General features: G+C 56.8%; 1 protein-coding gene across 22 annotated transcripts in view; it reads left to right on the top strand.

Moving 5' to 3' along the window:
• Positions 1–12,042, top strand: part of ABLIM2 (actin binding LIM protein family member 2) — a 143,240-nt gene extending 131,198 nt beyond the window's left edge. For all 22 annotated transcript variants that reach the window (XR_008997633.1, XR_008997632.1, XR_008997629.1 and 19 more), the window contains one exon: positions 10,211–12,042. Coding sequence is in view for 1 of the 22 variants with exons in the window: in XM_036921337.2 (XP_036777232.2) it covers positions 10,211–10,324 (114 nt within the window). In the remaining 21 variants the exon portion in view is untranslated. The remainder of the gene's footprint in view (positions 1–10,210) is intronic.
• Positions 12,043–21,384: the final 9,342 nt, after the last annotated feature.

The raw sequence follows: 21,384 nt of genomic DNA, 5'->3' as shown, positions 1-21,384 counted from the left end.
CTCCTGAAGACCCAGGGCCCCCCTGCCCCATCCATGCCCCAGGGCTGGGCACAGCAGGTTCTGGGAGCATCCCAGGCATAGCGAGTCCAGCCGGTGCCAGAGCCTGCCAGACTGCCTAGGGGGGCAGTGGCTCAGGTGGCTGCTGGGAAGGGAGCAGGCGAGGTATGGATGTAGCCAAGGAGCAGCAGCCATGACCATGGGCTCAGGAGGGCTGCCAGGAGCAAGTGGGAACAGATGCAGGGCAGATCTGTCGGGAGCTGCTGTCCAAGATGGGACAGAAGGAGGCCCAGGCAGGTAGTGCCAGGGTGGGGGGTAGGGGTGGAAAGAAGCACTGAGCTGTCCTGAAGAGGGACAGGACTCTCACCAGCAGGGAAGGGGGAGCATGGAAGGGTCTCCCAGGCCAAGGGACTTCTGAGTAAAGGCTTCAAGGGGAGACCCGAGCACGAGCTCTGGGGGCTGACTGGACCGTGCCGCTCCCGGCCTCAGCTCCACACCGCTCTGCAGGTAGACGCTTGGCGCCTGCGTGCGGCCCAGCCCCTCCTCCTTGTCTTTAGGTCCCAGGTCCGAGCTCTGAGCTGCCCCAGATCCATTCAGCTCAGGTGGTCTCAGCTGCCCGCAAAGGGCCTCCAAGCCCAGCGGCACAAGGCCTCTGCTTGGGAGGCTGGCAGTTGAGTTGGGCATCGAGACCTCACCCCGCAGAATAGTAACGACCACAGGAAGTCCTGACCAGTCAGGGTGCGTGCGGGACGTGTGGCAGGAGCAGCAGGTGCTGGCCGGGAAGCCGGTGTGTGAGTCCAGGGGAACGGAAGCAGTCTGAGGCCGTGGGCCCACAGAGCAGGCCCAGAACCAAGCAGGGCTGCCTCACGTTTTGGGGCGCCTGCCCCAAGGTCTGGGAGATGGGTCCTGGGCAGCCTCGCGTGTGACAGTCCCCACTCTCGCAGGGCACGCCCTCCTGGGCTCCTGCCAAAGTCGAATCCCGTGAGTTAGGTAGCCACGTCCCCAGTGGCCATGTGGCAGCCGTACCACGGGGCACTTCCAGTGGCCCTGCGCAGAGGGCTCCTTTTGCGTCTTCTGCCCTGAAGGGTGCAGGCCCTGTGGGCGGGAGCTCAGAACAAGACACTGGGGCTCCTGGCGCAGCGGCGGCCTGGGGCGGGGAGCCCATTGGGATGTGCTGCTTCCCTCTTGGGGCCAGGGTGCCCTGTAAATGACTCCCTCGTTTTTTGCCACAATGCTGAATGAAATGTGCAAAAATCAAGTATTAAGACAGGTAAATATTTTCTTCAAAAAAGCTCTCTAATGACTGGTAATGGGCTTCATCACGGAGTCTCCCACCCACGGCGACGTCTCCCATGACCGTTCTCTTCCTCCATCTCAGTGAAGCCAGGAGGCAAATGAAAGTGTCAGCGCTCATGGGGCACATCCCACATTCCCTGGGGCTGGAGCTGGGATGTGAGCCAGGGGTGGTTTAGGAGGGGCATGGCCCAGCAGGAGAGGAAGGGCCCCTGAGGTTTTTATTTCAGGGGAGAGTGCTTTATTTTTAATATGAAAACAATTCATAACTCTTGCAAAACTCCAGAAAAACATGAAGAGCATAAACATCACACGGAATTCCCCCACGGACCTAAGAGAAGTAAGCACTAAGTGGGGTGCATGCTTCTGGAAATCCGATTTTGCACAAATACCCAGAGATAACTGAATCCTGTTTTGAGTAAGTAGGCGTACAGGGTTTATGCTGTTTGACATCTGCTTTTTTCTTTTAAATCTAATGTGAACGTTTTCCATGACAGTTCATGTGGATCTGCCTGTCCTTTTAAACGGCTGTGTGGTGGTCCTTGTTCCACACCTGGGAGGGTCCAGAAGGCCAGGCCAGGGAGGCGCAGACACCGTGTGCTTCATGCCCTATGGCTGGAGCTCAGTCCCATGACAAAACCCCATGCAAGGCAGGCTGGTCTGCTGTGTGCTGACGAGAGGAGAGGGTGGGCTTGAGTGGATGCTCGGTGGTGCCTGTCACGGCTCCACAGGGTCAGGGCCTGGAAGGACTGCTCTGTCGGATGCTCAAGGCCTACCATCCACCCTGATTGCCAAGGTCTTACCTGAGTCTTTCGTTCATTTGGATATGTGCCAGACACCGAGCTGGGTCCTGGGGATGCATCATGAGCAAAAACCAGCATGACTCTGCCCTCCCAGCCTCAGCCTGATGGAGACAGACATCATCAGCTGGCAACCAAATGAACGTGTATAATTTTACACCAAGAGGAGAGCTCTCAAGGGAGGAATGTGGGCCTGTGAGCATTTAAAAATGGGTGAAAATTAATTGGGTGCTGTGCGTGCATGTGTGTGCATGCACATGTGTGCATGTGTGATGGATACATGTAAGGTGAGGGATGGCAGGTAGGAAGAGAATCCCAGGAAAAGCAAACTGCAGAGCTGGGTGTGAATCCGTCTCCGTGATGTCTGGCCATGTGATGTGGGCAAGTTTCTCAGCCACTCTGCGCCTGAGTCCTCAGCTGTCAAATGGCATTGCCCTGTCCGTCTTGCTGGGTGCTTGAGCATTTATTTAGCTGTTCAGTAGCCACTGAGCCCCTCCGGTGAGCAAGCCCCAGGCAGGCACAGTGTTTGTGTGCGATTCCGTTATTTCATCCACCTCCTTAACCACTCTGGGAGAGCCATGTGGGCGTCTGCGGACTAGGGAAAGCTTCCTCAGGGCCAGGGGCTATGCGGTGGCCACACCCGGTGGCCAGGGACTTGGCGAGAGCCGGTGTGGGCACAGGCAGCATCAGCCACGAGGCTGAGCCTCAGCGTCACGGAGATCTCTTCATGACGCCAGTACCAGGCTAAGTAGGACGTCTGAGGATTTATCAGGTCTGGTTTATTGAACTAGTATGTGTCCCGCCTGACTGTGTGCAAGCCGCTCCAAGCACTGGACGTGTCAGCACCCATGGTTTGCACAGGGCACTGGGATTGTAGCAGAGGAGGCCTCGGAGGCAGGGAAGCCAGGGGCCAGTCCCAGGCCTGCGGCCTGCGGCCTGGGAGACATTGCTGAACCGCTGTTCTGTGCTGTCTCCCAGGCTAATTATAGTCTGTGAAGGGACTCTAGCCCCTCTTCGGTCCCCAGCTTCCCCGTGTACGCACGGGGAAATTCCACTCCTTAGGCTAGAGAGTGTATCAGCCGGGGTCTTCTGGAGAAACAGAACCAATCGAGATAAATAGAGAAGCAGGTAGACAGACATAGATGCATATTAAGAGGTTTATTTTAAGGAACTGGCTCACGTAACTGGGGGAGTTGGTGAGTCTGAAATCTGTGGGGCAGGCCGACAGGCCGGAGACCCAGGCGGGAGCCGACTCCCTGAAGCAGGCCTTCCTCTCCTCAGCGTTTGCTCCTAAGCCCTCCAAGGTACTGAGCCTCCCAGCCCCCACTATTGAGGTGATCTTTCCTCAAAGTCAAGAATTGTAGATGTGAGCCGCCTTCACGGCAGCTCCTGGACTAGTGGTTGGCCGAATGGCCTGGCTCGGCTGAACTGCCGGTGCACAACGAAGGCAGAGAGGAGCTTCTCGTTCCCCTGAGGCCTGGTGACAGTGTGTGGGCTCACCCAGAGGACCCCCTCGGTTCAGCGCCCCGCGAGGTCCCGGGTGCTCTGCGTGCTCACGGGGGCAGGGCTGACGGGGAGTGGGGTGCGGCAGTGGCTTCTCCTAGTAGACTGTGGTTCCCAGACCCTGCAGCTAAACGCGCGCCTGAGTGTGCCCAAGCAGCAAGTGTCCACGTTGGAATGTGCCTGAACAATGAGGACCCTGAAGGTAAAGAATCGTCTTTGCTTTAAGCTCACCCAGCTGGTGCAAGTTCCCAGCCACATGCCCGGCTCTGAGAGACGAGTCTGCTCCAGAACCCAGGACCCTAGGGTCTTGGGCAGAGGCACAGAGGACAAACGTGAGCAGTCCTCGGAGGCCAGGCCACGTGGCAGGGATTGCAGGGGTGGATGATGGGCAGGAAATGGAGAGCAGGGCTGGCAGGTGGGATCAGCACAGTTGGAGGGGGATGAGGCTGGGAGGTAGCACAGATTTAGATTTGGGGATGCACACAGACAACATGGAGTATCCCGATGGGAGGGTGGGAGTCCAGGGTGAGCAGACAGGCTGGCATCCACCCTCATGGAGCTGAGAGTCACACAGGTTGGTGGTGACAAGCTCAACAGGGCCTTACTTGGCTAGGGCAATCCAGGAGAGCCCCCTGGAGGAGGGGACATTCAAGCTGAGACCTGTAGGATGAAGAGGAGCCACTGTGTGAGTGGAGAAAAGAGCATTGCAGTCCCCGGGGTGGCAAAGAGCCTGGAAGGTTCCAGAACAGCCCCCCCTCCTCCCGTGGAGTGTAGTGAGGGTAGGAGAGATGGACAAGCGTGCAGTGTCCTCAACACAGCGATCCAGCCACCTGACACCATGTCACTCGGCCTCATGGGCCCTGTCCCCTCCCTTCCCCGCAGGCTTCAGGACAGGCTGAGTGGCTGCATGCGGAGCTCTGCCAGCACTCTGCCAACGGCAGTGGCTGTTGTCATTCTGGCGATGCTGCCATGACAGTGATGTCAGGGTCCTGTCGCTAAGCGGGCCTCACCTCTGCAGGGGGGTCGGCCCCCCACAGGCTGAAGCGGTGTGAGCGCACAGAGCCAGGCCACAGAACCCCGTCCTCGGGAGGAAAGCAGCCCATCGCAGACCCAGGAGTCGTGGGCTTAGCAAGTTGGGCCTGAGCCCCGCTAGTTAGCCCCCACTGGGGCAGGGGGCCTGGCAGCAGTGGGCAGGCCAGGCGGAAGAAGAGGGTGGGCATCAGAGGATCCCCCCAAACTTGCTGAGGTGAGGGCCCACGGGGAGGGCCCTGGCGGGGAACGGAGGCCGCTGGGGCAGGCCTCCGCATGGGGTGCCGGGCCGGGGTGGCGTGGCCCTGCTGAGTGGAGGCGGTAGGGGCCCTGCGAGGCCTCTCCAGCCCCCCGGCCTGGCTCCCGAGCCCAGCCCCGTGGCTTTCCAGACATGGGGCCTCAGCCGAGGCGCATGACCTCTTCAAGCCTGGGTTTCTCAGGCTGTAAAATGGGAAGGAGGCTCTCAGGACAGGACAGGGTGGCAGATGCGGTAAAGCCCCTCGACCCAGTAGCCGTCCCGGTCAGCGTAGAAGAGCAGTGGGGTTCGGTTTACTAAGCAGGGTCCCCACATGGGCCTCGGGGTGTCCGTGGGGCTTCCTGACCCTGGAGGCCAGGTGTATGCAAGTGTGTGTTTCTACCGAGGTGGGGTCACTCCAACTATGTTTCCAAGGGTCTGGGGTTTCTGCCATCAGAAGCTCGGATGGCCGGGCCTCAGGACCAAGAGGCGGGGGCCTTCCTCCAGGGCACCTGCCCAGCTGAGGGCCCGGGTGGCACACAGCAGGCTGCGGCCCTTAGGAGGAGTCCTTGACCTCCAGCCAACATGTGCCACTGCGGGCTGGGTGACACAGGGCGTCCCCTGCCTGCGGCTCAGTCCGCAGCCTCTGCAGGAAGGAGCTAACTGCACAAGCACCAGGCGCCTTGCACACTCATCGCCCTCCTCTCCCTATGAAGCGAAGCTAGCGTGCTGTCCAGCCCTGCGCGGGCACCTCTTGGCTGTCGGCTACTGATCCTTTGATGAGTTTTTGCTGTAAGCTGGAGGTTAGTCACTGCTGAGCTGTGTCTTTGGGTGACCTTTGCTTTGATCCAGGTGACAAAGTCAGAGATTCATTTCTCTCAGAAACGACCTTATGGCTGTAAAATGCTGGGTGGAAATCCCATTAATGCTTTACAATAAAAGGCATCACAGGGTGTTGGCCAAGCCTTCCCGGGCCTCCCAGGTCCCAGAAGCTCAAATGGACTGAATTGTTTTCTGATGTGGCTCCCCACCAGCTGTGAGACCCTAAAGGGTGGGGGTGGTCTGGGTGGGTCTGTGCCCCAGCAGCTGGAGCCCCACAGGAAGTACAGGAGGGGCTGGGAGCAGGCATGGAGGCCAGCCCTCCACGTCGCTTCTCCCCAGAAATCCTGCAGCCCACCCACGTCCCTTCCGGCACCCCTGCTGGCTCCTGTGCACAGGTCCCGCGGGTCCCCATCCCTGCCCTGGGGGCTCGTTGAGGGAACCCCTATAATACAGCTTGCTTAGAGTTCACTGGCAGCTGGACCTGCTCCTGTGTTAAGCCCAGACATTACTGAAGACCAAATTATGTAAACTTACACTGAAAAAAGTTATATTTAAAGCAAAGATAATAAATACTGAAAACTCACCCTTCCCAACTCCTTTCTACCTGTTACTACAATCTGCTCTCAAGGTCATAAACATCTGTTGTATCCTTATGGGAGAACCAGCCTCACGGTGCGCTCCTGGGCACCTCTTCCCAGCTCTGCACCCAAGGACGTCTTGATGGCAGCTTGTGAGAATTTACACCATGGAAAGGAGACTTGAGGGCTCTGGGAGCTTGGGGAGAGGGGCGCAGTCAGGAGGGGCTTCCTGGAGGAGCTAAGACCCAATCCCAGGTCTGAGGAGTGGGTAGGACTTAACCTTGGCGGACGAGGAGGGGCCGGCACTCCAGCACAGGGAGAACAGGGGAGCCATAGGCGTGCTTACTCCCGTTCCACAGACACAGAAACTGAGGTCATGTCACTCAGCTCGGCTGGGCAGGGAGGAGGCAGGGCTGGAACCCCTATGTCTGACTCCTGGCAGAGGTCTTTGTATGACGCTGCCCTGGAGCTTCCGCGCAGCAGACCCACATCGAAGCACGTGGGGCCCCTGCCAGGCCTCGCCAAGGGCCTCCCCCCGGGGCTCTCCTTGGGGGACCGGTGTGCCCCAGGAGTGAGGCTGTCCGGGAATGAGGCCAGCCCGCCTCCTGCAAAGGCACCACGCCCGGGGCTTCCTTCCTGCACTTCAGGAAGTTCGGCTGTGTCTGGCCTTGGAAGGTATCTGCGGGTGGGGCCGCCCCTCCTCCTGGGGAACCTTCAGGAACGGGGGCCACTGTGTCCCACCCCATCCCACCCGCTATGGCAAGCACGCAGGGAGGCAGGAAGAACCTTTGCATGGGGCAGGGGGTAAGGGGGTCGGGGTGCATTCCTGCGTGCAGCAGGAACACAGGACCAGGGGGCATCAGGAGGGTCCCAGGGGCTGGCCTCCGGCTCTCCCCACCCAAACCTAAGCAGGGCTCTGTAGACCCCACACAAAGCAGAAAAGGAGAGGGTCAGCCTTGAATCACGCTGCAGGTCCGGCCCTGTTGCCTTCCCAGGATGGTCAGCACCTTGCTGGGTCTGGCTGTGCTCAGACACTGGACACTGATGGCCTGTCTGCAAGCTCCAGACCAGCTCCTCCGCCCCTCCCAGTGCCCCTCCGTGCTTCCCATGTAGAAGTCCCTGCGCTTGGGCGTGCCCATGGCCCTTGGCCCTGGATTTCCGTGCAGCTTTTCAGACTCAACTGCCAGGGCACCTTGGTCCTGAGAGTGGAGGTTCTGCTGCACAGGACTGCAGAGCCAGGGCCATGCCGGCCCTGGAGAGCCCCCAGCAGCCCTGCAGTCCCTTCCTGGCACAAAGGGGAGCCTGGAGGCAGCTGCCTAGCTGCCATTGTCCCCTGGCATTCCTGGGGGGCCCTCAGGCACCTACTCTCCTTCCCAGCTTGCAGGGCATGGTGGTCATTGTCCCCTCCCCAGTCTCCTGCATTTTTCGAATGGCCAAACCTGGAGGCCCTTTAACACCTGACCCCAGGCTGGGGTTGCTGGAGCGCCTGGGGCCTGATCTGTCTCGTCTTGCCGGGGGGCGGGAGGAGGGAGGTACCCTCCTACTCTCTGCCACCGCCTGTGGGCGCCTTTCCCCAGCCCTCCCCCTGCCCGGCCGTGAGGGTGCCCGCACACTGGTTTCTGCTCCTGCTCCGGCCCCAGCACACCTGCTCACCACTCCACCCGCCCCAGGGACCCTGCACCTCTGGCCCGTCCCGGCTCACGACCAGTTTAAGTTGAATGACAGAAGCGATCCTCCTCCTAGCTCCCCCTCTCAGAGCCTTGGCCCATCCGCAGTAACTGGGGAGACGGGTTCAGTTCCTAAAGGGGGGCTGTTGTCTGATGGCCAGTCTGAAGCTCTGTGGGCTGGGCTGTGGATGCCTGAGTGCACCAGGAAGCCCGGGGCAGCATCCCGTAGGTGAACCGTCCGTTACCAGCAGGACCAGGATCCTCTTCCTGTTTGCACGGTCAGGATGGCAGCAGGCAGCTGATGGCCTCTTCCTGGCAGAGACTAGCTTGGGGTGTGCGTGTCCGTGTGTGCTGAGGACTCCAGGCCCCGATTCAATTAGCAGGGCCTTCAGTGACTCAGCAAGAGACTGAGAGGTCTTGGGGGTTCCCTCCTCCAGATCATGCCAGTCACTAGGCTCCAGAACCCCATGATGCCACCCAGATCTGGTGATTTTTGTGAAAGACACAAATGGTAGTGATTGCTGTGTGCACTTTCCACAGTTTACCAAATGTCTTCATTTTCTCCCTTGATCAATCATCACAACCTGTATTTGAGTAGTTTTGTTTTGAAGTCAAGGAAACCACATGTTTTTTTTTTTGCAAGAATCTTTTCTGTTTTGGAAAATTCACATAAAATAGAATTCACAATTTTAACCATATAAAAGTATACAATTCAGTGGCATTTAGGACATTCACAATGTTGGGCAACCACCTACTTTGTCTAGTTCCAGAGCATTCTCACCTCCCCAGAGGAGACCCCAAACCCACTGGCAGTCACTTCCCACCCCTGGTGACACCATCTGTGTTGGTCCCTATGGATTGGCCTGATCTGGATGTTTCCTGTAAACAGTGTCACATAGCACGTGGCCTTCTGTGGCTGGCATTTTCCACTCCGCATCATGTTTCCAGGGCTTACGTGCACTGTAGAAAACATCAGAATTTCACCACTTTTTGTGGCTGAATGACATTCTATTGCATGGACCCACCACAATTTGCGGATCCGCTGATCCTCTGCCGGACGGTCTGGTTGTTTCTGCGTTGGCGCCGTTGTGAATAACGCTGCTGTGAGTGCGGCGGAGCAAGTATCTGTTTGGGTCCCTGTTTTCGGTTCTCTCCGCTCTGCCTGGGCTGGGGTTTCTGGGGCATGAGGTTGCCCTGCTGAACTTACGGAGGCAGTGCCCAGCTAGTTTCCACACAGCTGCCCAGAGGCCACACCTTGTAAGTAGGGGGCAGACGGGAGATTTGAACCAGGTCCTCCGACCCCTCGTGCCACAGACCCACCTCCTTTCCCTCCTCTCCTCGGCGCCCCCCAGGCCAAGCAGAGGAGAGCAGCTGCCCGGCAGCGGGGGAAGGCCGCACCCTGCCTGGGAAGGCTCGGTGGGCGCGGGTGCTGGTGCCCGCTCTAGCCCCATCTTGAAGGACTAGAGGAGGGTCCGTGGAGGCAGCTCCAGCCCGGAGCCTAGTTAGTAACTGTGGCCAGCACCCGCTGCCCGCCCGTGGCAGGCCCAGCCCTGAGTACTGACCGGCCCTGGCGTGGTCACCCCCACGACTCCAGCCAGCAGACACTAGGAAGATCCCATCATACAGGTGAGGAGGCTGAGGCCCCGGCATCCCAGAGGCCCTGACATCCGTGCCCGCGGCCTCCCACTGTGCAGCCTCTGCACTGTGTCCCAGGAGAGGAGAGGGGCTTGGAGAGACTAACTCATGACCACACGGCAGACGCTGGGCAAGAGGAAGGGTGTGAACTCAGGCCTGGGCCCTGCCTGCCTTCTCTGCTCACTTTCCACCCCTCCACTTCCTCGTCTGTGAAATGGGGCATCATAAACCATCCTGCTTGTAAATGGTGGCCGTGGATTTAAATGAAGCAATAAATGTGACTGTGCAAATCTGCCGAAACCTCAGATGCTCCTAGGCAGGCAGAAGTCCCAGTCCTGGGCGAGTTTGTGAGCCGAGCCTGCAGTGGAAGATGCCTTTGTAGTGTCAGGAGGCAGGGCTCTGCCCCAGCCCGGCTGCTGGTCGTGGCGGGTCCCAGAGGGTCTCCTCTGGGCTTAGTTAGGTCAGCTGCAAAGTGGGAGTGAGGGGGATGCAGAGGGCATCCCGGGAACTGGAGGGCCTGGCGTGCTGCGGGAGGCCATCGCATCTGGCGGTGACCCTGCCTCGGGCCACGTGGAGAGCCGACCTGGAGGCCCCGTGGCCATGCTGCAAGGTTGCCATCTGTCCCCCTCTGCTGTTTCCTTCCGTTTCTAGAGACACCTGTCGCCTGTGGAGTTCCAGGAAGTGTTTGGGATGAGCGTGGAAGAGTTTGACCGCCTTGCGCTCTGGAAGAGGAATGACCTCAAGAAGAAAGCTCTGTTGTTTTGATGGCTGCCGTGTGCCTGACCCCACGTGCAACCACAGCAAACTGCGGACACCTGGTGGGAACCATGCCCGCCCCTCCTGTTGTACCTGGCTCTGGCTCCTCTGCATCCATGGGGTGGGCAGTGGGCGCCTGGGGAGGGCTGGGCCGGGGTGGGAGGTGGTCCCGCAGCAGGTGCAGTCTCTGCCAGCAGCACTCCTGCCGTAGTTGGGGCCCAGACGGCCTTGTGCTGCACTGCTCCTTTCCTGCTGTGGCTTGGCGTCAGTGAGATGCTGCAGAGTAGCTGTCCCAGGAGACTGAGGAACATTTACGTGCCCCCAGCCCATCTTCCCGGCTCTGTTCAGTGCCCTGGCCCCCGCACTAGGTCCTTGGGGCACAGAGGTGACCAGGACTTAAGATTTGAGGTGGCTTGTCAATGACAAATGCTGACACAATCATGGGTGGATGGGCACATGGGTCCCAGTGTCCCTTCCCCACCCACCCACTGGCCCCGGGTGGCATAGCATTGCACACAGCACGTGCCTGCACGCCAGGGCAGGGAGGGTGCTGCGGAGCCGTCAGGGCTGCACCAAGTGTGGGGGGCACGACTTTTGCAGCCATCGGTGATGAGTCTGTTCTTAGGGACGAATGTCCACCTGACAGGGCACCTTCCTCAGGGCCCTCCATGCACTGCATTTTCTTCCAAATCATGCCCTTAGATGCCTAGATGATATCTTTAAAATAACACAGAAGTTTTTATTTTATTAAAAAGTATAGCCTACTTAAACATAAGATGACATATATAAAGAGCTTAGTTTTACAGTCTCGCTGAAGGGAGCGCCTCCAGCCTTACTGTCCACTGTCCGCATCTGTGCGGTTTTGGGTTCCTGGTGTGTTCCTAATACAGAGGATTCCTCGTTTGTTTTTGCTCTTTTTCTTTTTTACCTGTCACACAGGTATGTTTAAAAGCAGACCCCCTACCTAACGCTGTTTGCAAGTATGCGTGAAGTATAGCCACTACCATCTTCCTCACTGTTACTTTCCAAGTCTCGGAGAGAAAACACCGTCCTCTGATGGTTGGGGCCCCGGAATAAAGGATCCCCACGCACCCAGCCTGATGCCTGACGTAGCTTTGGTGTGCTCTTTGTGACGTAGCTGGGGGCACCCGCCTTTCCCTCACCAAAACACAGATGTGCCCAGGAGCCATGTCCATGCATGGTCCTGAGACGGACACCCAGACACTCGCAGAGAGAAGAAGAGGAGGCACCACCCTCTTCTGATCTGCGAAGCTAGCAGAGTGTCCCACCGCAGAAGGCCGGCTGGTCCCTGCTGAGGGGCAGCTGTGTCTATTATCAGGCGTGGATTAAAGTTTGATGTGGGTCACAGAATGTTTGTAAAATGCGCTGAGGCAGATGAAACACTGCAAAGGTGTCACTGCTGTTTGTTTCCCAGCCTTCCCTGGGGCTGCATCCCTTTGTCTGTCCTGGGTGTTCCCGCCTGTGAGTCGATGTTACTCAGTTTCCTTCCAGCCCCATAACATGCCAAGTCCCAGTGCACACCCAGCTTCTCAGCAGCCCAGCTTGGCCAGGAAAGGGGAATTTTTAGCACCTAATATGCTTCCTTCCATTTAGCAATCTGAGCCTGAGCAACTGGAAACCCCCATTTTCTCATTAGCGCAATGTCGTGTCAGATCCCAGGGAAGCCTGGAAAAATAAAGGATGATGTATTATCACTTGTGAAAGTACGAAGCCGCTTCTTATAAACGTGTGTCATTTCTGCAGATAGCGCCTGGGGAGAGCGTCCCCCAAAAGTGGCAGCGCCAGATGTGTGCCCAGAGCAGGGGCAATGCTGGTGGGGCAGGCCCCATGCTGGCATGGGGAGCGTGGACACCCTCTCAGAGGCAGCCCTGCTTGCTTGGAAGCACAGCTCGGCCAGGGCCCGGTGCCGATGGCAAGGAGGGAGGTGTGAGGGCAGCAGCTGCAGGCAGGCTGGGGAGACCAGCCAGCAGAGAGACAGTGACAGTGAGACAGACCACTGCCTTTGGAGAGGGCCCGAAGCAGGGTCCCAAAATGAACCCTAGAGGGCAGGGCAGGCCCAAACCAAGTGTTGGCAGGTGAGGACGTGTCCCCAGGGGCCAGGGGAGGAAGGAGCTAGGGGAGCGAAGGGCATTCTGTCTGCGGGAACAGCAGGAGCAGACCCTCCGAGGGGGCACAGCTCGGAAGCCAGTAGCTGGGCATGGCTGAAGCATGCGGCTGAGGAAGGAGCGTGCCCGCTGGGCTCCCCCGTGGGAGGCTCCCCTGCCCCACCCCATGGACCTGTCTGTCCCGCCTACGATCAGCAGGGCTGCCCTGGGATCCAGTGCTTCATGATGTCTGTCTTAGTCTGCTCGGGCTGCTGCAACCAAACACGATACACCGAGAGGGGCTGAGACAGCAGGCGCCTCCTTCTCACAGTTCTGGAGTCTGCAAGTCCAGGGTCAAGGTGCCGGCATGTCTGGTTCTGGTGAGAGCCTACATCCTGGCTTAGAGATGCTGCCCTCTCTTGGGTCCTCACAGTGGCAGAGACAGGTCACCTCTCATCTGTCTCACCTTCTTATGAGAGCGCTGACCCCATCCTGAGGACGCCCTTATGACCTAGTCATCTGCCAGGGCCCCATCTCCAAACCCTCACAGTGGGGGTTAGGGCCTCCACATATGAATTTGGAGGTCACATTCAGCCCATAGCAACCTCTAATGTTACTCCAAGGACATTAATGACTTGTGAACCTTGGGGTCCTCCTGGGAAGCCTGTCCACATGCACCCGATCTGCAAATTAGTAAATGGCACAGCTGTATATACACCCAGTTATGCAAGTCAGAAACCAGCCCACTTCCCTGAACCCCAAGGATGACCAGCCAGAAATCCTGGTTCCTCTGCTAAGCACCTCTCTGCATCTCTCCACCTCCGCAGACACTGTCATGGAATTTTCCAGACCAAAAATGCCGAGAGAGGGTGGTGGCTCTACCAGCAAGGCCCCTGGGACACAGGTGCACAGCTGGGCAGCCCCTGGACCCACCCTCCCCTCTGGATGGGCCATTTCCCACCCACCAACCAGAGTGATGCTTTGAAAGCATTGATGGGATCCTGCCACACTCCAGCAGCTGCCCTCTGCAGCCCTCCACGCAGGCCCCGGCGTCTGTCCCACATCGCCACCGTGCAGGTCCTTCCTGAGTTCCTTAGGCAGCAAACCTTGGGCTCCCACCCGTGTTCTGTCCTCCCAGCCCCTGTTTCTGCTCAAAGCGAGGCCCTCTGCCCCCTTCACAGTTGGGCTCGGCAGTTCTCCCTCTGCTGACTCCTCAGGAGATGCCCCCCATGCCCCCTACTTCTCCTGGGTCGGCAGATCCTCCCTCTGGCCCTTGACTCCCCCGCCACCAGACAAACCCAAGCTCTGGCAGCTTGACACCGAGCGTGGTTCCTGGGGAAGGAGCTTAGTGGGACACTCTCCCTGCCCGGGTGTGCGCGGCTTCTGTAAAGGTTTGCTGCAAAACCCGCACTGGACGCTACGGTCTTCCTCCTTTTGACCTTCTTTGTAAAAGTGAAAATCCTCTGATTTCTTTTGGTTAGCTAAAACGAGTACTAATATAGTCCTTTTGTAAAAGTGAAGTGGCATACACGACTTTCAAAAAGCGGGGGTTCCCTGTATAGGGTTTAGCGCACACCTGCTGAGCACCCACCTTTGCCTGGCACTGTCAGGCTGATGGAGTGTGCCTGTCCTCCAGGCTTATGCCTGCCACCTGAACTTCCGGTGCCCAGGACGTGCCCACGCCAAAGCCCCAATCCAAGGGTGTGGCTCAGTTCTCCATGCCGGCCTTAGAGTGTGCCAGTGGCACTGGCCTTCCAAATGGGCCGCAGCTCAGGCCTGTGTCGGGAACCCCGGGACAAACAGGGCAGGGGGATGGCAGAAACAGAGGCCTCCTTGCTGGACCCTTCTGCCCAGGGTAGCCGTGCACCCTCAGCTCCCTGAATCTCAACGCAAAGCCTCAGAATTCCCTACTCTGAACGAGAGGGAAAGGCTAGAACTGGTCACATGACCCTGCCCGACTGCAAAGGGGTCTGGGAAGCACGAGCGCCCATGTGTCGAGGGGAGGGGAGGCCAGCACCGTTGGGGAGCACTCCCAGTTCTGAGCCAAGCCTCACTATCGTTCTCCTGGCCCCACATTCAGCTCCCAGTGCCTTTGCTGATTCATCCTGGGAGTTGCTTAAAGGCCCCCACCTCCTGGGCTCCCCTCCCCTGTAGGTGAGCCTGTCACTTATCATCACTGCCCATCTGCCTGCAGGCCCTGCACGGGCCCCCTAACCACCCGAGTCTTTGCCATGTCTTGTATCCTTCCTGAAGGTGCTTTACCCACAAATCATTCTACCCATGGCCTACTGCCCTGGGCACAGGTCATGATTGGACTAAAGATGCGCCTGAGCATCTGCAAAGCGGAGTCCCTGGTGACCCCGTGCAATGGCTCAGCCCACCTGAGATGCTTTGTTCTGGAGATCGTCCACCCAACCAGAATTATCTCGGGAGCTGGATTGTGAGACGCTCTAGTCGTCAGGAGGGTGGGCACACCCAGCCTGAGCCATGAGCCGGCAGAGGACGCGGCGTGGAGAGGAGGAGGGTGAGCAGGGAAGGAGGTGGGGCTGGAGGGTCCGAGTCACCTGCAAGGCGGGCACCTAAGTGGCGGGGCCCTCCGGGCGGTGTCTAGGCTCCTCTTAGGCCCACCCCACTTCCCCTCTGGGTTCCAGGCCAGTCGAGAACCAACATGAGGAAAGGGATAAGGGTCCAGAGCCGTGTCCAGAACCACAAACCCCGGGACGCAGAGCTTCAGGGACAACCGCATCAGATGCTGCTCAGTGTCCTTTAGATCAGGAGAATCTGTAAGGATGGCCCGCCTCTGACCAGACCCGAACTCGGACCTAGGCTCCTCCCAGGGCGACAGGAGGGGCAGGTGGGAGGGCAGAGAGGGGTCTGGCTGTGGCCCACATGGCTGCCCCTCCCAGATACAAGAGGGGGACCACCCCCTCCCCAAGTCAGCCATCAGGACAAAGCTGGACACCTGTGCTCCAGGACAGCGTGGGACACGCACCACCATGCAGATCAGGGTGGACAGCGGAGGGCAGTATCCCAGGTGGGGAGGCCTGGCTGGGTGGTACTGAGGCTGCTTCGGCTCACTTGAGTTCGTGAGGGTCCCCGGATGGCCGCCAGCCCCAGGGGCGCTGAGTGCGCCCCATTGTGCAGCCTCGGGTGGAGGTGGGAGGTAGCATCCTTCTGCCCTGAGGCCCAGCCGGCCCTGGGGGGCGCTCCTCCCCGCCGCCCACCTCTCCCCTCCCTCCTCCAACGCAGTCATCCCAGCTCTGTTCGGCTCCTTTCAAGGCCCCTCGCTCACCCCATTTTTCCATTCTACTTGGCCAGCTCTGCTCCTTGCTGCTGTTCTTCCTGGTTCCCGGGCTGCCCCTCCAGAGCAGAAGCCCATGTATTACACAGGTGAAAGTTGGATCATTCCAGAAGCTGGGGCCCCTTGCCCACTGGCTCCTTTCCCCAACCCCCACCTTTAAGAGTGGGAGAAACCCTGGTGTCAGATAACCAAGCCCCCCACACTGCCTGATCCAGGAGCTGGCATGGTTCCTGTGCCACAGGCTGAGAGGGGCATGTCCCTGGTGTGAGACCACTTCTGGCAAATTAAATGAGAGAGGTGATCAATGCCTCCCTGGTGACCACCCGGGGCTGCCAGGCTATTACTGAACTGGGCTCCATGAATAATAGAGGCTTCATTTTCTGCTGCCTGAATTGTGAGGCCCGAGGAGCATCCCACATCTTCTCTGATGGCTCCTCTGGGCAAGCCCTGCCGCCTAACATCTCTTCCTGCCCCAACACCCTGAAAATCTCTTTGTTCTGATGTGCCCGTGCCATGGCATTCCCTCTGGTCCATCCTGCGCTCCGTAGGTCACAGCACTCTGTCTGTGGTGCACACTTGACTGAGCCGTGCCCCGCCTGTGGGCTGCCCTGGGGGGCCCTCTCTGGCCTGTTCCCTGACTCCGTCCTGGGCGTCACTTAGCCCCCGATTCCCCCCACACACTCTTCCTTCCCTCTGGAGCAGCATCTGCTTACCTCCCTCCCAACACCATGCCCTTGGAAGAGGGTCTTTCCTCTGCCTCTCTGTCTAGGAAACTCCTACTTATCTTTCAATACCCACCCGAGATGCCATCTTCTCTGTAAAGACTTCCACGACCCTAACGCCCTCCCCAAACTCTTATCACCCTTCCTTCCATCTAGATAACCCCATTCATCAATACTTACTGAGCTGGGCATGACCAAACAGATGAAGAAGACACTGTCCTGACCACAAGAACTGGCCATAAACCCATGGAGGAGAGGTGTTCGGACTGAACTGTGTCCCTCCAAATTCCTGTGTGAAAGCCCTACCCACCCTGGCAAGGTGGCTGCCCTTGGAGTTGGGGCCTATAAGAAGGTAATTAAGGCTAAATGAGGTCATGAGGGTGGGTCCCTAATCCGAGGGGCTGGTGCCTCATAAGACGAGGATGAAAGTTTCCTTGCACACGCCTGAGGCCACATGAAGATGCAGCAGGAAGGGGCCGTGTGCAGGTCACACACAGAGCTCTCACCAGGAACTGGATTTGCTGGCATCATGACCTCGGACTTCACAATCCCCAGAACTACGGGGAGTAAACTGACGTTGCTGAAGCCCCCGGGCGGTGGTGTTTTGTTACGTGCACTGAGCTGACTGATGCAAGGCAGTCAAAGGAAGAGGCTATGGCAGTGCAGGTGGAGATGCCAGAATATGGTGGGCACACGTGGGGAGGAGACTCCCCGGGAGCTGGTGGTGTCCAGGAAGGCTTCCCACACCAGGTCCCATTGGCGCTGAGGCCAGAGGGATAAGCAGGAAGCAGCGGTGAGGGCCAGGGCGAGGAAGGGTGCAGTGGGCAACACAGGCTGAGGACATGGCACGGACAAGGGCTGGAGGACGGGGAGCGCTGGGGAGCCACCCTCAACCAGTATGGCTCCCGGGTCGGCCCCCATCGGTGGGGCAGCTCTGAGGTCGCTGCTGCTGGGACTGAGCCCCCGCTGCCCACAGCAGCCGCCTGCTCATGGACACACTCCCTCAGCTCCTTGCCTTCCTTCCCTGGATCTTCCCCTCCCTGCCAGGTGCTTCCTGGGACCCGTCCCACTTAAACAATGTGTCCCCAGTCCTGGTTTCCAGGTCTACTTCTGGGGACCTGCCTCACCCCTTGCCTCACCTGCTGGGGGTAGAAAGATGCTGTTCTTGGAGCCACCCCACTGCTCTGGCCTTATCAGGAGCAAATGGAGTCTGACCACTGTCCAGGGCCATGGGGCGTGGGTGGGTGGGCAGTCGGCTGCGGCTCCTGTCATTCAGCGGGGCCCCTTCTCATGGGAGCAGCCCCACTGATGGTCCCAGAAGTGCTGGCACCAGAGCTCTTTCTCTCAGAAGGACGTGGGGACGTGGGGACCTGCAGCTCTCTCCTGAGACCCTCTGGAGACCTCCGTCTCATCTGAAGTCACCACGCCCATTGCCCTCCTCCCCAGGCCCCCTCTGGCCCCTCCTCACTTGAGGTGGCCTCCTTCCAGCGGCCCTGAGCCTCCAGCTCCGGGCCCCTGCCTGGGTGCAAGGGTGAGCATGCTTCCCCCAGCTCTTTGCCAGCTTGTAGTCATTTCCCCCAGCATGGTGAGGCCCCCTATGTTCGAGGAGCCTGCTGCACTGTCCCCCAAGTATTGCCAGCCAGGTAAGATCCTCCCTCAAAGTCCTAAGCCCTCTGGAGACCAAGCCACCCCCGTCCCCTACCGCCTGCCAGAATGGCCCAGTCCCTTCTCTGCACCAAAGGCCTTGTGGCCTGGTCCCCTCTCTGCACCAAAGGCCTTGTGGTCCCGCAAACCTTCCAAGATGCTTCCCCCTAGAAAAGAAGACAGAAGGACAGCCTTTCAGCTGGAGTTCGTGGTCATTCTCTGGATTCAAATATTCTCCCATAGGCCGAAGAGTCCCATTACGGATGGGGAGTGGGGAGGGCCCCCCTTTCACTTCTGGGGCAAGGCCATCACATCCGTATACTCATCACTCTTAAAATTGATCAACTGTGGCCCAGGCCCCAGGCCCCCAGCTCTGGGAACAAGATAGATAAAAATCTGGAAGTCGTTTTCTCTCTGGGGTGGTAAAGCAAGCAGACAATACGTGTGTCAGTGGGGGACAAATGAAGGCAGAAACGTTAAACAAGAGAAGGGGAGCGAGTGACCAGAGGTCACTCTATACAGTGGTCCAGAGCTGTTCTATACAGTGGTCAGTGAAGGGGACAATTGTGTCACTCCTGGGGGAGGGGAAGTCCCTTCTTCCATGGTGACAGGGAAGGAAGGAGGAAAGGAAGGCTGAGATGCTGCTTACTTTGGGGTGGAAATATGCTCCGCATAAGTGCAAGGTCTGGACACCTCATTTTAACCCTAGATTGTTTCCAACCAAATTACTAATATCCATCAAGCACATACCATGAAGCCGGGTGCCCTGTGGGTACCAGGGAGATGAGTATGACTCAAACATGCCCTGCCCTGGAGGAGCTCACTGTTGCATAGGAGAGACAGAGCTGGAACTAGATCATGATAGTGCAGGGTGTTAACTATCATAATATAGGGTGGGTTGTTCAAGCATCAGTGAGATCGTGGAGGAGGTAAGGCTGTCTTCCTGGGGAGCTGAGACCCCTTCACAGAGGACGTGACATTTGAGCTGGGTCTGGAAGAATGAGTAGGAGTTTGCTGGGTGGGGGCTTGAGCAGGAAAGGAATTCGCACATTCTAGGTGCTAGGCAATTAGCATATATTATCTCATTTAATTATCAAAAAAATTCAGCATGGTAGATATGATACATATTTTACTGCTGTGCCTACTGAGGATCAGAGAAGCTCAGAGATTTGACAAGGTCATACAGGTGTTAGAGGTGGGTTTCCAAAGATTATTATTTTCACCCTCACACTTATGCTTTCTCCAGGAAGCACCACACCACCATATTAACCTGATAGATGAGTGTTTGCAAAGGCACCAAACAGAGCAGGAGAATGACACGTTTGAGGCTAGCTCAGAAGTGGTTCTTTCCCTAATATTCCATGTGTATGAAGGAAACTGAAGATGGTGTACATAAGTGGTTGTAGGTTTTGAAAGAGCTGGACTGACTGTTTTGTTCTTTCTTTCAACATTATTAGTCTGTCATCGCATTGTTTTTTCACTTCCATTATTTCAGGTAAGAAGTCATCTGTAATTCTTGTTATCCCCCAGAATATGATAATGGCTATTATATTTTATGGCTGCTTTTAAGAATTTTTTTTTAATCTTTGGCTTTCAGTAGCTGTGGTAGGCAGCCTCTGAGATGCCCCCCAGTGAGCCCCTTGCTTCCTGGTACCCCCACCCTTGTGTGGTGCACTCCCCGTGAGTGTGGGCTGGACCTGCTGACTTGCTTCTCATAGAAGACAGTGAAAGTGATGGAATATCACCTCTGATGTTGGGTGACAAAAAAATGTGTGGCTTCTGTCTGTGGTACTCTCAGCTACTGCATTATAAGCTGCCCTGTGTAGGTTCACGCAGTAAGCAACTGTGTGGGGGCCAGGAGCCAGAGGAGCTGTGTCCTGCAAACAGCTACCTGAGTGAACTTGGAAACAGAACACCCATCACTCAACCCTTTGCATGAGATCACGGCCCCAGCCACCAGTTTCGCTGCAGCCTTGTGAGAGGCTTTGAGCCAGAGGCACTCAATTAAGGTGCGCTCGATTGCTGACCCACATAAAAACTGAGAGATACTAAATGACAATTGTTTTAAGCTACTAGGTTTGAGAGTCATTTGTTGCATAGCAGTAGAAGACTAATGCACAGCCCTGTGGGCTTTCACTGAACTGACATCATATCCTAAACTGAGCCCAGATTCCCCACACGTACCCAGTTGCCATAGATGATCTTTGCTCCCTTTAGGCCCCAGAATCTAGGAAGACTGTGTCAAAAGTGTCATGGAAATACAGCTTACCTTGGCATATAAATAGCTTATAATTAATTTTTTTCCTCAAGAGACCTGTTAGTGTAAGAGTCAGGGAAGAGGTCTCAGATCACTAACCCCACCAAGTGGCCCTTTACATTAACAAACTAGGTTAGGAAAGGGTGTTGTCCAACTTTGTGGATCAATAAACCCTGATTTATTTTCCCACTGAATGAGCACTCTCTCTATATCAGAAGGAATGTGGCGGCAAAGAGGGATTTGACTTATTTTCTGAGCTTCCAAGAGGTCCTCAAATTCCAGTTGCATATAGGGAAAACTTTCTACTAATCAGAGCTATGAAACTGTGCCTGGACTGGTTCATTGTGCGGCATTTCTTGTTAGTTGACAAGCCAGACTGGATGACCACTGATGAGGAAAGAGAGTGAGGTTGAGTTTGACAAACATTCACTGAATGCCTATATGCATCATCCACGAATTCTATAAGTAACAGAAAAATTGACAGTGGCTTATACTAATAAGGCATTTGTTTTTCCTACCTAATAGAGAATCTGGAGGTAGGGGATTCCTAATTTGATTCAGTGGCTCAAAGATGGAAGGGTCAGAATTGCTCTGACTCTGACTTGGTTCATAGTTGTGAGGTGGCTCTGTTACAGCTCCAGATGTCACACGTGTGTTCAAGGCAATGATCCTTGCTGCCGAGAAAAATCACTATTAGCTTTTTCTAGAGAGGAAAATCTTCCTCGAAACCAGTGGTGTGCTGGTAAATGTTTGATTAGGGGCGTTCTGTGGGATGGAACCAAGGAAGAAAGTCCTGACTTGTAGCAGTTGCCAATATCTGTGGAATAAATTCTCCTACCACATCTAATTTCAAGCTACCAACATGACTGCTGTCTGTGGGTATGGGAAGAGACACCAGTAGCACCATTACATAGCATTTCTATCACACAGGTACAGTAGATATAAAATCCTGAATAGCACAGATAATTGTGAACTGTAGTAAAATAACTGAGAAGCAATGATTTTTGAGTACTTATTGTCTTTGTTTTAAATATAGCTCT

This window comes from Manis pentadactyla, chromosome 5 (genome assembly GCF_030020395.1).
Source record: "Manis pentadactyla isolate mManPen7 chromosome 5, mManPen7.hap1, whole genome shotgun sequence".
Taxonomy (NCBI): domain Eukaryota; kingdom Metazoa; phylum Chordata; class Mammalia; order Pholidota; family Manidae; genus Manis; species Manis pentadactyla.
This window is presented reverse-complemented; position numbering and strand designations above follow the sequence as displayed.